Genomic DNA, 14,096 nt, shown 5'->3' with positions numbered 1-14,096 from the left:
AGACAAGGCTTTGGGGAAGATGGGTCCTGTTTGGGAGGCATGGAATCTGAGACACCTCAATGGAAGTGTTTAGCAAGAAGCTGGCTATATGGGGCTGAAGTTAGGCAGATATAGATTTAACAGGTGGGAAGTGATAGCTGAAAAGTGAGAGTTAATTAAACCATCCAGGGAGCATATACAGAGTTAGATAAATAGACATTTGAGATCAGAATACAAATAAAAATCAACATTTAAGAGACAGAGGAAAATGAGCACAAGAAAGAGAGCAAGGGAACAGAGGAAAGAGCGGACGCGGGAGAGCCCGGGTCGCAGAAGCCCGGGGAGCGGCGCTGAGGCCCGGGCCTGCTGTGGAGGCTGGAAGGGCTGAGAAAATGAAGGCGTTGGAGATGACAAAATGAAAGGCTTTGATCAGCAGTGAGGATGAAAAAGGTGAATTTTAGAGGAAGGTGGAGAAAATTTGTATTGTCATCCTGAGAGAAATCTGGATGAGAAGAGAGCTGGGGGATAGCAGGATGTGGGAGGTCAGAGGGGGAGGAGGAGGAATTGCTTTGAGAATCCAGGAGAAGAGACTTCAGGTGTCTCTAGACTGTGAGGGGAAGCCAGTGGAGAGGCGGAGAACAGGAGAGAGACCAAATGACAAATGGAACTCTACGGAGAGGACGCCTTGTCCATGGAGACTGGACAGGTGGGGAGGATGCTGTCCCGTGGCTCCTGGACAGCTTGGCCCACCTGAACTAATACTCTGCCTGTGTCTCCTAAGTACGATCCCCTCTTTCTCTTGTCAGTAAGCAACTCACTGTCCTGGGACCTGCTAGCTGTTTCCTGCAGGAGCGCGGCACTCCAGCTATGGGAAGTGGCACCTCCACCCAACATCATTTTGCTTTTCAGAATGCAGAGAAAGGTATGTGCTTCCCACCTTCAAAATCACCTTTGGGTACCCTGATCCCGTATGGCAAGTGGGGGAGCATCTCAGGGCAGAAGCAGAAACCATTACATTTCTCCTCCAGCCAACTCTTAAAAATTAGCTTCTTCTCCTGACCTGACTGCCAGAATGCTCCGCTGAACTGTATTTCACAGACTTAAACTCTGTCCTGGGCATTAGTGTTGTCCATTGGACTTTATCCCAAACTACACATGTACAAGTGAATGAAATAAGGTTGGGCAAAGGGGATGAAACATACCCCAGGCAGACGGTGCAACGTGGGCAAGGGTCGCTGGGGTGGGGCGAGGCCCCTGGAAGGAGCTGAAAGCTCTGTGGGGAGCAAGATGAGACGTGGCTGCTAAGGGGCCCACAGGACAGGTCACCCAGTACCTTGCAGAATTTTTAACTTTATACCAAATTATAATCCTTATAAGCTCGGCTTCAGGGGTTCCACTCATGTTCTCCTCTTTGTTATGTTAGAATTGGTGTACACACAAGTTTTTAAAATCTTGATCAGTGGCTGGAGATCAACCATCCCTATTTCAAAGAAGCCTGCACTTAAAATTCCTGCAAGATATTTTATTTTATTTTATTTTTTTGTAGAGACAGAGTCTCATTTTATCACCCTTGGTAGAGTGCCGTTGCATCACAGCTCACAGCAACCTCCAACTCCTGGGCTCAGGCGATTCTCCTGCCTCAGCCTCCCAAGTAGCTGGGACTACAGGCGCCTGCCACAACGCCCAGCCATATCTTTATTGCAGTTCCGCCAGAGCTGGGCTTGAACCTGCCACCCTCGGTATATGGGGCTGGTGCCCTACTGACTGAGCCACAGGCGCCGCCCAAATTCCTGCAAGATATTAATGCTTGTGGCTGATATTTACTGTTTAAATCATATTGTTAATGAACTAACATTTAGTCTTATTCTATTTATTTTCATTGTATTATTTTATTTTATCTATTATTTAATTTTATTCTATTACAGGGAGTGTAGAGCTGGAATGCTAACCCAACATGCTCTGCTAATTTTCCACTCCACACTTTCTAGACAGGAGCAGCAGCCCAGAAACAAGAGTTCATGCCAGAGTACACTGTCCCTTGCTATGATACATTGTCTAGAATCATCACTTTACATGACTAAGAAAGAGGCAAAACTCTATTTTTGCTATTTATTTTAATTTGAATTATCCATTAATCCTCTTATGAACCATGGAAGAATATAAAATAGGGAGTTCTAGAATAAGAGTTTAAAACATTCTTCTGGCATCTGTGTGAAGGAATTTGAGGGTCCAGAGCAGAAAGAAGAAGAACTTAGAAGCTACAAAGGTTGTCTAGGTAAGAGGTGACCGTGCCTGGGCCCAGAGTCTGGGAGTGGAGAGGAAGAGAAGGGGATGAATTCCAACAGTATTCTGGAGGTGGAGCTGAAAAGATCCAGCTGATCAGAGGCGTGGGGGAGAGAGAAGGAGGAGTCAAGAATGAGGTTGCGGGCTAGCCAGCTGGGCAGTTGATGCCAGGTATTGATGTGAAGATGATGGAGGAGAAGTAGGTTCGACTAGAGGGAGGATGACAAGTGTACACAGCCTGGGTCTGAGGTGTCCACAAGACACTCAAGGGCAAGTGTGGTAGGCAGCTGCATACTCAGATCTGGGCTTTGGGGCATTTGGAAAGCACCAGAGAACAGGTGAATGTTGAAGCGATGGAGAGTACGAGGACAGAGCAGAGACCAGGGTTAGCACAGAGCCATCAGGGACCCCCGTATATAAACATGGGGCAGACGAGGGCGGAGAGGGCAGAGGAGAGGCGGCTGAGACGCAAGGGGGAAGCAAGGAGCCTGTGATAATTTAGCAGCCATAAGAAGAGTGTTTCAAGAGCATGGTCATCCTCAATGCAGATGAGACATTAAATAAATGACAACCAAATGTACATTTCGGAGTTAGTGATGAGAATGTCACTGGTACATTAATAGAACCAATTGCAAGCTGCGGGTAAAATCCAAATCCTAGCCTGGGCTGAGAAGTGTTGGGGAAAAGAACTCGGCAAAGGCCAGGGTAGCTGCTAACCCTTTGAGAAGTCCAGATGAATTTTGTACCAAACTCAGAGGGTCAGTACTACACACCACATGGCTAAAAGCCAGATGGCAGGGGTTCAAATCAGTTTCTAGAGCTCGGAGCCTGGAAACTGGCACAGCACCATTTCCACTGTGTTCCCTTGGTCAAAGTGGTCCCAGAGTCCACCTAGATTCAAGGGGAAGAAATACAGGCTTGATAAGAGAAGTGTCCAAGAATTTGCAATCATTTAGACTTCCACAGCTCCAAACTCAATGCTTCAGAGGGAACATACCTATAAGTAACTATATTAATTATTGGTTTCCTTTAATGTAGAGCCATGATTTCACTCTGCTGCCTGCCTAGGCTGCAGTGCTGGGCTATATTCACTGGCACAATTATAGCTCAATGTAAGCTTGAACTCTTGGCCTAAAGCCATCCTTCTGCCTTGGCCTCCCGAGTAGCTCAGACCACAGGCACATGCCAGTACACTTGGCTAATGTTTTTATTTTTATTTTTTTACTTTTGTGGTGATGGCGTCTTATGTTGCCCAGGCTGGTCTCGACTTATGCCTCGGCCTCACAAAGTACTAGGATCATGAGCCACTGTGCCCGGCCTACGTTTCCAGTCTTTTTCTATTACAAATAGTGCTTAAGTAGTTTTGCGCATGTATCTTTCCATACTTTTTACAGTTTATTTTTGTCTTCAACTTTTTTTTTGGATAGTAGGATTGCTAGGTCATAGAATAAATACGGGTGTAATTTTGCTAACTCTACCAAATTCCCTTCTGTTGCACTCTCACCTGAAGTGTTGTGTTAGTGTCCAAGTGTTGCCATAACAATGTACCCGGGACTGGGAGGCTTAAACAACAGAAATTTATTTGTTCACAGTTCTGGATACTAGAAGCCCAGATCAGGATGTCGGCAGATTTTGTCGGCCTCGTGGGGCACCTCCCCCTGCCTGCACGTCACTGTCTGTGTGTGTGTGTGTGAGTGTGTGCTCCTCTGGTGTCACTGTCTGCCTGTCACTGTCTCTGTGTGTGTGTGCTCCCCTGGTGTCACTGCCTGCCTGTCACTGTCCCTGTGTGTGTGCTCCCCTGGTGTCACTGCCTGCCTGTCACTGTCCCTGTGTGTGTGCTCCCCTGGTGTCACTGTCTGCCTGTCACTGTCTCTCTGTGTGTGCTCCCCTGGTGTCACTGTCTGCCTGTCACTGTCTCTCTGTGTGTGTTCCCCTGGTGTCACTGCCTGCATATCATTGTCCCTGTGTGTGTGTGTGCTCCCCTGGTGTCACTGCCTGCCTGTCACTGTCTCTGTGTGTGTGTGTGTGCTCCCTTGGTGTCACTGCCTGCCCGTCACTGTCTCTCTGTGTGTGTGAGCTCCCCTGGTGTCTCTCTGTGTCCACCTTCCCTCTTCTTATGAGGACACCAGTCACATTAAGGCCCACCCTGACAACCTGTCTTGAACTTAATCCGTCTTTAAAGGCCCTCTCCCCAAACACAGCCAGTCTCAGGTGCTGGGGATTAGGCCTTCAACACAGGAGTTTGGGAGAGGGACCCACCCCAGCCCATAACACATGTATGAGTGCCTCTGTCCTCATGGCCTCTTCAGCAAAGCATATTAGATTTATGACCATCTAATAAGCAAGAAATGACATCTCATTCATTTATCTTTGTCTTATTATAACTGAAGTTGAATGTCTTTTCATATGTTTAAGCCTTGTTTTTACCCTCAGATAAATTTGCCCTATTCAAATTTGCCTGTTTTTTTTTTTCTTCTTCTCAGTTTTTAGAAGTTCTCAAATAGGACTGTCAACTCTTTGTGATATAAATTGCAAATATTTTTTCCTAGTTCATCACTGGCATGGACTCACTTTTGAATTAGCTTCAGCTCAGGGTTTCCTTACCTTGCGAATAGCATGAGTTCAGCCACGGAAGACCCTGGGCCCCTCCTACGCCTGGGGTGGGGGCATGGATTTACTGGATCCTGCCAGCCACAGACACCTGTCCAGCTTCCGCCTTTCCACAGACAGCCCAGCCGCAGCCCCTGCCATGCACAGCCCAAAGACTCGCTTCATTCCCACAGGGGCACTGAACCCCCAGCTGCGGAGGCTGTCCTCTCCAGGTTCCCCTGGGGCTATTTGACCTCAGTGGCTGCTACCAGCTCGGGCTGTGGGTTCTGCCTTCATTTCTGGCACCTGGAGATTTCCTTTCGCTGCTTGTGACTTCAGCTGCCTGTCAGAAGTGTTTTTCAGATGATTTGCAGCATTTTTCTGTGTGTTAGTGGGTGTGGGATTTCTACATCTGCTTACGCGTGCCATTTCTGATTGGCAGTCAACATTAGGGCCTGTATTTCCCCTAAGAGGATGTCACAATGCATTAAATGCTTAATTTTCTTTTTTCTTTTCTTCCTTTAGCAATTCTCTTGCACTTAGCCTTCCAAGTAGCTGGGTCTACAGGTACCAGCCACAACACCCGGCTTTTTTTGGTAGAGACGGGGTCTCATTCTGGCTCACTCCAGCTCAGGCTGGTCTTGAACCTCTGAGCTCAGGCAATCCACCGGCCTCGGCCTCCCAGGGGGCAAGGATTACAGGCGTGATATGCATTAAGTTCTTATTGCTTACCTTCTGTCGCACTTGTACTTCCATTAGAGAAAGGCACAGCTTCCTAGAGGCATTATTGTTTTTCTTCAAATTAGTGTAGTACAGAGAGATAAATATTCTTGGGAAAGGTAATGGAAACAGAAGGGTAACTGATTTTAAAAGTCTCTGATATATTTTTCTTAAATAATGTATCTGTTCTATCACACTCTACTGTACATTGCCTTGGTTCCCAATTTCCTCACTAGCAGTTTTTACAGCCTCTTGTACTTGTAAATTGCACCCTAGGAGTTTAGTTTACATAGGGCCCAAGTAAAGGGTTCCCACACACTCATGTTGTGCTGTTGAAAAGGGATAGTAAGATAAAGAATCTTAAATGATCCTGCACCTCCCAGTGCCCATCTCAGTTAAAGGCAAGGCAAGCCCCAGAGATGAGTCAGAGGGAGCAAATCAGAGGGTGAAAGAGAGGCGTGGCCTGCTCCCCTCCCCGACACTGCCCAGCGTGTAAGTGTTTCTCAATGCTGGCAGCTCTGGCCTTGGAATGCTTGGGGCAAGGTGTTGACAAACAACAGCATCGATGTCGTGATCTTTCTCTGTACTTCTTAAATTTTAGCACAAGTGAGAGTTGTGCGTTAAACTTGTTAAACCTTCAGATTCTTTCCCGGGATTTGCCTGGAGAGATTCTGCTGCTGCGGGCCTAGGGCAAGGTCCAGACATCTGTGTGCTTACCGGGAGCACCTGAGGAATCTGCAGCACCAGCCCTGGACGTTTCCCTCACTATTCTGGGCCTGGTTTACAGAATCCACCTCATCGTTTAGTAATTAGTCAGTGCCTTGGAGAAATAGTTACAGTATGAGCATTCTTTTTCCATAAGAAAGCGAGTTTAGCTTTGTTTAAATTCCTCCCAGTTTCTCTTCCCTATCAACTTTCCTCCTGGGGAAATGAGCAGGAAAGGATTCCATTAGCTCTCCAATGCGCGCTAAAACGTTAACTCAATCTGTCTGCTGTTCACGAGGTTGACCTGCTTCCTCACGGGGTTTCCTTTGTAATCCAGCTTTATCCACAAATAGTCCATTCATCACCAGCAGCATATCCAGGCCCCAGGGCTTAAGAAGAATCTAGCTACTTATGTGGACAGCTGTCCCCTTCTCCAGCAACAAGACTTGACCGCGGATCCTAAACCCCATGTAAAGAACTAAACCTTGCAGTGATTATATAGTTGTTAGTTAAAAAACAAAACAAAAAACTAAGCCTACCTACTCCGGCCTGGCCACGTGGTCATGCAGCTGGGGTCCTGGTGAAAAGGAGAAGCCAGAGGCTGGCTGTGGCACTGCGAGGTCAGCGCAGTCACAGACATTCTGTGATGGGGATGCTTACAGCCCACAGGGGCGTGACAGACCTAGGGGTGACAGGCAAAGGACCTGGGAAGCACCTCCTGCCCCTGACATCATACGACACAATGATTCACGTGCTGGTATACTGTTTCCTCTGGTCTCCATCTGGTCCACCCTTTCCCAGATGAGGACGTTGAGGACTTGCCTGAAACCTTATAGCTTGGCAGGGCAGTTCCAGGCCTAGAACCCAGGTCCCCTGACATCCAGTCTATTGTCACAATATCAAAATGTCCACCGTGGCCCCCAGGACCCCACTTATCAAGGCTGCTGCCTCCTTGGAATTCAGAATCCTGGAGTGCCACCTTCCCATCTGAGCATCAGCGGGTGGGAATTCCAAGAAGCCTCAGCGATATCGATCTTGGCCAACAGGAAGGTGGGGATGTGGGATTGGGGAAAAAGCACCAGGGCCAGCAGTAAGGCAGATACTTCTGTGGCACTGGTGGACAGCTCTTCCCCAGCATCTTTGCTGACAGGGACAGTGGGGCAGGGCCTGGGCACCGCCTGCCTCCCCTCCCCCGGCTCACTGGCCTGCTTCTGTGTCCAGCCTTCAAGGCCGCGGCCCTGATCCAGAGGTGGTACCGGCGCTACGTGGCCCGCCTGGAGATGAGGCGCCGCTGTACCTGGAGCATCTTCCAGTCCATAGAGTACTCGGGGCAGCAGGACCAGGTCAAGGTATGCTGCGCAGGCAGGGCGCCTCCAGCTCCAGCCCCCGGACAGCAAGGCCAGGTGGCTGGACCAGTACTGGGTTCTCTCCCCATCTCTAAAGCCAGGTGTCCTTGGGTTCCTCTGCAGCTCCACTGTTTCTTCAGTTACCTCATGGATCACTTCAGCCCCAGCAGCCACAAGGAGAGTGAGTACAAGCTGCCCCAGGGCACGTCCTCCTGTCCCAAGTCATAGACATCCGGGCAGGTGGGGCAGTGACCAGGGAGTGAGACCTCCAATGGAATCCCATTTCAGCCAGGGCGAATGAACAGCCCAGTGGAAGTTTATCCTGGCTTTTCCCAAAACACACTTGGAAACCAGCGTTGGTGGGCAAGGAATAAACTGTAAAGGGCAGGAAATGCGAGAGGTGTGAGGGAGTGGGAAGGGGGCTCAGGACAGGGAGGGCAGCGGCCAGGCAGGGCTGATACGCCAGTCTCTCTGAGCTGCAGGACGCAGCCTCAGACTGGCCACGTGTCAGCTCTGGGGAGTCACTAGTTGAGCCGATGGGAGGGAGGGATGGTGGGTCACCGGCCCCAGGGCATAGCTGGTGGCCACCGGCCAGGTAGGGTTGGAAGTGGTCTCAGTGCACGGGGAGGCCTGGGATGGTCTGGCCTGGCCTTTCCCCTTTCCTCCTGCCTTTAAATGCCCGTATTTTGTACGTCTGGCAAATGCAATCTTTTAAAGTAAAAGTAAACTAGATAGCAAATGATGTTTTATTGACATAAAAACATAGCTTTCCTCCTGCGGGTCCTGGGCTGCTGTCTCCTCCCCTTCTCATCCTCTCTCCCGGTCCAGCCGAGGCCAGACTGGCAGGTCCCTGTTTCCACGGCGGTTGGGGACCGCGGGTCTGGTCTCAGCCCGCTGTCCCCCTGTCCGGCTAGGGGACTTCCTAAACCGCATGTTCACTGAGGAGAGGTTCCCCGAGGACACCGAGACCGACTCGCGCGGTGACTACGAGGCCATAGAAGTCCCCGACGGTTACGCGGGCCCGCGCCTGTCCTTCCCGCTGCTGCCCGCCCAGGCCACCGCCCTGGTGGAAGCTTTCCGGCTGAAACAAGTACGCTCAGGGGGGGCCTGCGGGGCGCCCAAACCCGGCACAGAAAGATGGCCCAGCTTTAGGGTGTTGGTGTCATGTGTCACTGGACAGACTCCCTCTCTGCCCAGCCAGGACCTCGCGCCCCAGCCAGGGCTTGTGATTGCCAGCGCCCCAGTCACGTGACCTTTCTTTGTTCCCACATCCCGGGACAGATGATTCCTGAGCACTGGTCCTTGCCCTTCAGTGCTGGTGGCCCTGGGGATGCAGACAGCAGTGAACAGATACCTACAGACCCTCAGGGGCCTGACGTCCTGGTGGGGAGACAGACACTCCATAAATAACAATAAGCCAATTTATAGCCTATTATTGTGTGTTGCTTTGGGTTTTGTTTGTTTTGTGAGACAAGGCCTTGCTCTGTTGCCTGGACTAAAGTGCAGTGGTGTCACCACAGCTCATAACAACCTCAAATTCCTGGGCTCAAACAATCCTCCTGCTTCCGCGCCTGCCACCATGTCTGGCTAATTTTTCTATTTTTTATAGAGATGGTATCTTGCTGTGTTGACTCAGCTGGTCTCCAACTCCTGGCCTCAAGTGATCCTCCAGCCTCAGCCTCCCAAAGTGTGGGATTATAGGCATGAGCCACCACACCCAGCCTGTAGAGTATATCAGAAGGCTATAGGAGCTATGGCAAAGAGCAAACTAGCTGTACGTGGGAGAGATGGCAACTTTTTGTTTTTTTTTACTTTTTGGAGACAGGGTCTTGCTCTGTCGCCCAGGCTGGATTGTAGTGGTATAATCATAGCTCACTGCAGCCTCTAACTCCTGGGCTCAAGTGATTCTCCCGAGATGGCAATTTTATAGAATGGTCTGGAAATGATTTCTGAGCAAGGATCCAAGGTGGTGATGGATGCCTTATGGGGATGTCCAGGGAAAGAGTGGTCTGAGCATAAGGGGACCAAACAGAAAGGCCTTGAGGCAGGAACTTGCCTGGACTGTTCAGAGACCTCAGGGAAGACATTGTTGCTGAAGGGGAGAGAGCCAGGGGCCAGTAGTAGAGGTGAGGGGGGTGAACTTTCATTCTTCTGAAAGAGGTGAGGAAACACTGGACAGAGAGTGCAGGATTGATATAATCGGACTTGCTTTGTCAGTCTGTCACCCTGGGTTGAATGCTATGGCATCATGGCTCACAGGAACCTCAAACTCTTGGGTTTGACCTATCCTCTTTCCTCAGCCTCTTGAAAAACTGGGACTACAAGCACTCATCACAACACCCAGCCAATTTGTCTATTTTTAGTACAGACAGGGTCTCTCTCTTGCTCAGGCTGGTCTCGAACTCCTAAACTCAAGCAATCCACCTGCCTTGGCCTCCCAGAGTGCAAGGATTGCAGGGGTGAGCCACCACATCCGGCCTAACTAACTTTCTAAAACAGCCTTTCTGGTTGCTATGTTGAGAATAGACGTAGGCGGAAGCTGGGAGACCGGTTAGCAGACAACTGCAATGGTCCAGGTGAAGCTGATGGTGGCTTGAAACCCTGATGGCAGAGACAGGGGAGGCAAGAAGTGGTCAGATTCTGGCTCTGTGTCAGCATCGGACCCTTCCCCTCTTTCACATGAATACAGCACCCCACTGGAGGAGTTGGGGTGGAGCATCGCAGCAGTGACAAGGTTTCCCAGTCAATGTTGGGTGACCGGGTCATTAAGCAGTAAAGGGAGGGCTCCCTTCCTCACAGATATCAGTGCTGTTTTTGTCTTTCCTCTTCCTCCTAGTAGCAGCTCCATGCTCGCTATGTCTTGAACCTTTTGTATGAAACAAAGAAACATCTGGTACAGCTGCCAAACATCAACCGGGTGTCCACCTGCTACAGTGAAGAGGTCACAGTGTGTGGTAAGAGCGGGTCATGACCTGCCTGCAAGGTGGGAGGCCAGGCAGGCTGCAAGGAGGTATCTCAGCAACCTCAGGCCATTTCACTCCTTCCAGCTGACCATTCATTTGCATATTCACTCCACATTTACGTAAGGGCCAGGTGAGGCAGGAAAGGAGACCTGCGGAGATGAGGGCCCAGCCTCTGCCTTTTTTTTTACCAAGGAATTCACCCAGATGCCCATTCTCCATTCAGAACAAAAATCCCAGCATGTAACCAGCCCCTCCTTGTCAGAAGACAGACAGTTCATTTATGGGTACTTGAGCAATGACTAGCGAATTATCCACATACGTTCCTCTCCCTGTCCTGTTGACAATTTTCTTTGTCTCTAGTCATAGTTAACATCCTTTATAGACTAACACTCTCACCTGAACCTGGCTCCAAGCTGGAGCCAGTGAGGGGGGCTCCAGGAACAGTAATTGCCACTTCTTTTGAAAAATCTCCTAACACTGGTTTCATAGTGAGTAGGAGTTCCCTGCTCGGGCACAACGTCTCCAGTTCTCATCTGGGTTTGCAACCATGAATTATTCTATCCCATCTTTGCTTCAGTGAAAATATTGATTGTTTACTGCTTCTGATAGTCATGCAGAAAAAATTGTGCTTTCTGCTTTCACTATTAACTACCTCTGCAACAAGCAGAAATCAAGATTTATCTTCATCTTGCACGTGGAAAATTTTGACTTTAGGTTTCTTTCTTTCCTTTTTTTAATTGCAGAATATTACAAGGACTGTAGGGTTCTTTGTCAGGGTTTTCTGTGTATTTTCCTTTTTATAGTGAAAACTAGAAACAATTGCAAAGACCAATCAGAACTGATATCTCTCTTTCTATCTCTGTTAGGAGATTTGCATGGACAGTTGGATGACTTAATATTTATATTTTATAAGGTATGAATGTTCAAATTAAGTTCCTTTCTCTGAGACTTAATTCAGAGGTTCAAATATAGTATCTGTGAAACAAATGCTTTGCTATTGCTTATATTTTTAAAATAATATTTTTAATAAATATATAATATAAAAGTCAACACTGCATTATATTCTAGTTTATTTTTGTAAACTGTGCAACAAATGTTAGGGTAATAAACAGAAGGAATCATTATTCAGCATTTGATTTTCATTTCTTCAAATAGAGAAAATTTATTCTTATCAAAGTAATTAACCAAAGGCTGTTTACATATCTATTTTTAGTAATAAAATGTAGAACATGTGATAAGATAGATGAATATAATAATATTTTATTAATGGAATATTACTTTATATACATACTATACTTCCCTAAACATTTTCCTATGCATTATCTTTTTAATCCTGAGGAATCTATGGCAGCTGTTATTATTTTCATTTCTAAAGACAGTGTGGCCAGAACGTACAACTGGCCTTTCGATCACAAGTTCAGCTCCATACCCCCCAGCAAGACTCTGGGGAGTTTATTTTAATGAGCATCTCAGAACCTCACTGGAAAGGAGATACAAGACCAATACAAGATATTTCCACCTTTTACTGACATTTCACGTTTGAAGGAGACCCCAGAAAGCACAGAACTGGTGTTAGACCCGACGTGATTGTCAAGTGCCCATTGCCTTTAACTGGATTTCCTTTGTCCCTCCCTCTGCTGACTCCTTGACGTCTTGCTGGGAAGAACGGCCTCCCATCTCCAGAGCGGGTGTATGTGTTCAACGGCGACTTTGTGGACCGGGGCAGTGATTCAGTAGAGATCCTGATGGTTCTTTTTGCCTTCATGTTGGTTTACCCAAAAGAGTTCCATCTCAACCGAGGAAACCATGAGGACCACATGGTGAACTTACGGTACAGGCCAAAACATGCTGGGGTATTTGATGTTTGTCTCTTGTGACTATAAACAGTTATTTTGTCAGAGTTTTGTTTGTTAGATACCTTTAAAGTTGTTGCCCAATGTTTTGAAAAAGTAAAATACAAAATACGTAACATTTTTAAAGATTTTTTTTTGGAGACAGAGTCTCACTGTGTTGCCCTCCATAGTGTGCTATGGCATCACAGCTCACAGCAACATCAAACTCTTGGGCTTAAGTGATTCTCTTACCTCAGCCTCCCGAATAGCTGGGACTACAGGCGCCCGCCACAACACCCGGCTATTTTTTGGTTGCAGTTGTCATTGTTGCTTACCTGGCCCGGGCTGTGTTTGAACCTCCACCTTCAGTGTATGTGACTGGCACCCTACTCATTGAGCTATGGGCACCGAGCCAGATTTTTTTAAGTTTGAACATTTTATGATATTCTAATGAAAGCATTACATTTTTTTCACATATCCATACTCTCTCTCTCTTTTTTTTGAGACAGGGTCTTGCTCTATCGCCCAAGCTAGATTGCCATGGAATCATCATAGCTTACTGCAACCTCAAACTCCTGGCCTCAAGCGATCCTCCTGCCTTAGCCTTCCAAAATGCTAGAATAACAGGCATGGGCCATGAGGCCAAGCCCATGCTCTTTAACATATACAGGGTGGCCATGAAGTTTGTATGCAATTTAAAATTGCAATGCTGTTTTAAATTACACATGAACTTTATAGCCACCCTGTATATACAAAGGGTGTATGATAGTAAAAGCAAAAAATAGATACAAGCCAAAGGAAGATAAGTTAAATATTCCATCATTTCTCTATCAAGAGATAATGTGATAACTGTAAACTCTTTCGTAATTACTGCTTTTCTATGTATTTAAGTACATATAATTAAAATATGCATTTTTATAAAAATGTGATTATGCCCCAACTATTGTCACTAACTTTATTTTAGTAATTATTTTTGTTTCTTAATCTAGATATGGCTTCACCAAGGAAGTGATGAGTAAATATAAGGTATGCCGCCTTTAAGAGCAAAAATTCTCTTAGTTCAGGGAAGTCAAGTGAATTATTTGATGCTCAGCATTATGTTAATAATCATTTTTTTCAGGTACATGGCAGGAAAATACTAAGAACCCTGCAAGATGTTTTCCGGTGGCTTCCCCTGGCCACTCTGGTTGATGAGAAGGTTCTCATCCTTCATGGTGGGGTGTCAGACACCACTGATCTGGAGCTTCTGGACAAGCTAGACAGGCACAAGGTACAAATTCAAATTGTACCGTAACACTCAGGTTCACTGCCAGCAAACAACACATGGCATCTTGTGTGCTGACTCCGGTAGACTGGTCGTGGCTTTTAAGAATGTGGAGAAGGATTGAAAACCCACAGCTGGGTGTGGGGGCCAGTGTTTGTAATCAGTGAGGACCGTCTACCAAGGATAGGCTAGTGGGGAGTGGCCACTAATGCCGCATGTTTGCCGTTCCTGCTCTAGATGATTCTGATCTCTACGTCTTAGTCCCTGTCACCAGAAAAGCCTCCATTTCCCAAACAAATCATATCATCTCCAATTAAAGTCAACACATGTGTACTTAACGCCTAGTACTCCACTTAGGGAGGATGCTATGGCAGCTACAAAGATAAAACCGATTTCAGTTAAACTCAACAAATAT

General features: G+C 47.4%; 1 protein-coding gene across 1 annotated transcript in view; it reads left to right on the top strand.

Annotated features, from left to right (window-relative positions):
• The first annotated feature begins 846 nt into the window (after positions 1–846).
• Positions 847–14,096, top strand: part of PPEF2 (protein phosphatase with EF-hand domain 2) — a 28,439-nt gene continuing 15,189 nt past the window's right edge. Inside the window, exons 1-9 of the mRNA XM_053594739.1 lie at positions 847–901; positions 7,498–7,625; positions 7,746–7,803; positions 8,537–8,712; positions 10,462–10,576; positions 11,452–11,498; positions 12,250–12,416; positions 13,407–13,443; positions 13,538–13,687. Coding sequence (XP_053450714.1) covers positions 847–901; positions 7,498–7,625; positions 7,746–7,803; positions 8,537–8,712; positions 10,462–10,576; positions 11,452–11,498; positions 12,250–12,416; positions 13,407–13,443; positions 13,538–13,687 — 933 coding nt within the window. The remainder of the gene's footprint in view (positions 902–7,497; positions 7,626–7,745; positions 7,804–8,536; positions 8,713–10,461; positions 10,577–11,451; positions 11,499–12,249; positions 12,417–13,406; positions 13,444–13,537; positions 13,688–14,096) is intronic.

The sequence above is a fragment of the Nycticebus coucang genome, chromosome 1, assembly GCF_027406575.1.
Source record: "Nycticebus coucang isolate mNycCou1 chromosome 1, mNycCou1.pri, whole genome shotgun sequence".
NCBI classification, from domain to species: Eukaryota; Metazoa; Chordata; class Mammalia; order Primates; family Lorisidae; genus Nycticebus; species Nycticebus coucang.
This window is presented reverse-complemented; position numbering and strand designations above follow the sequence as displayed.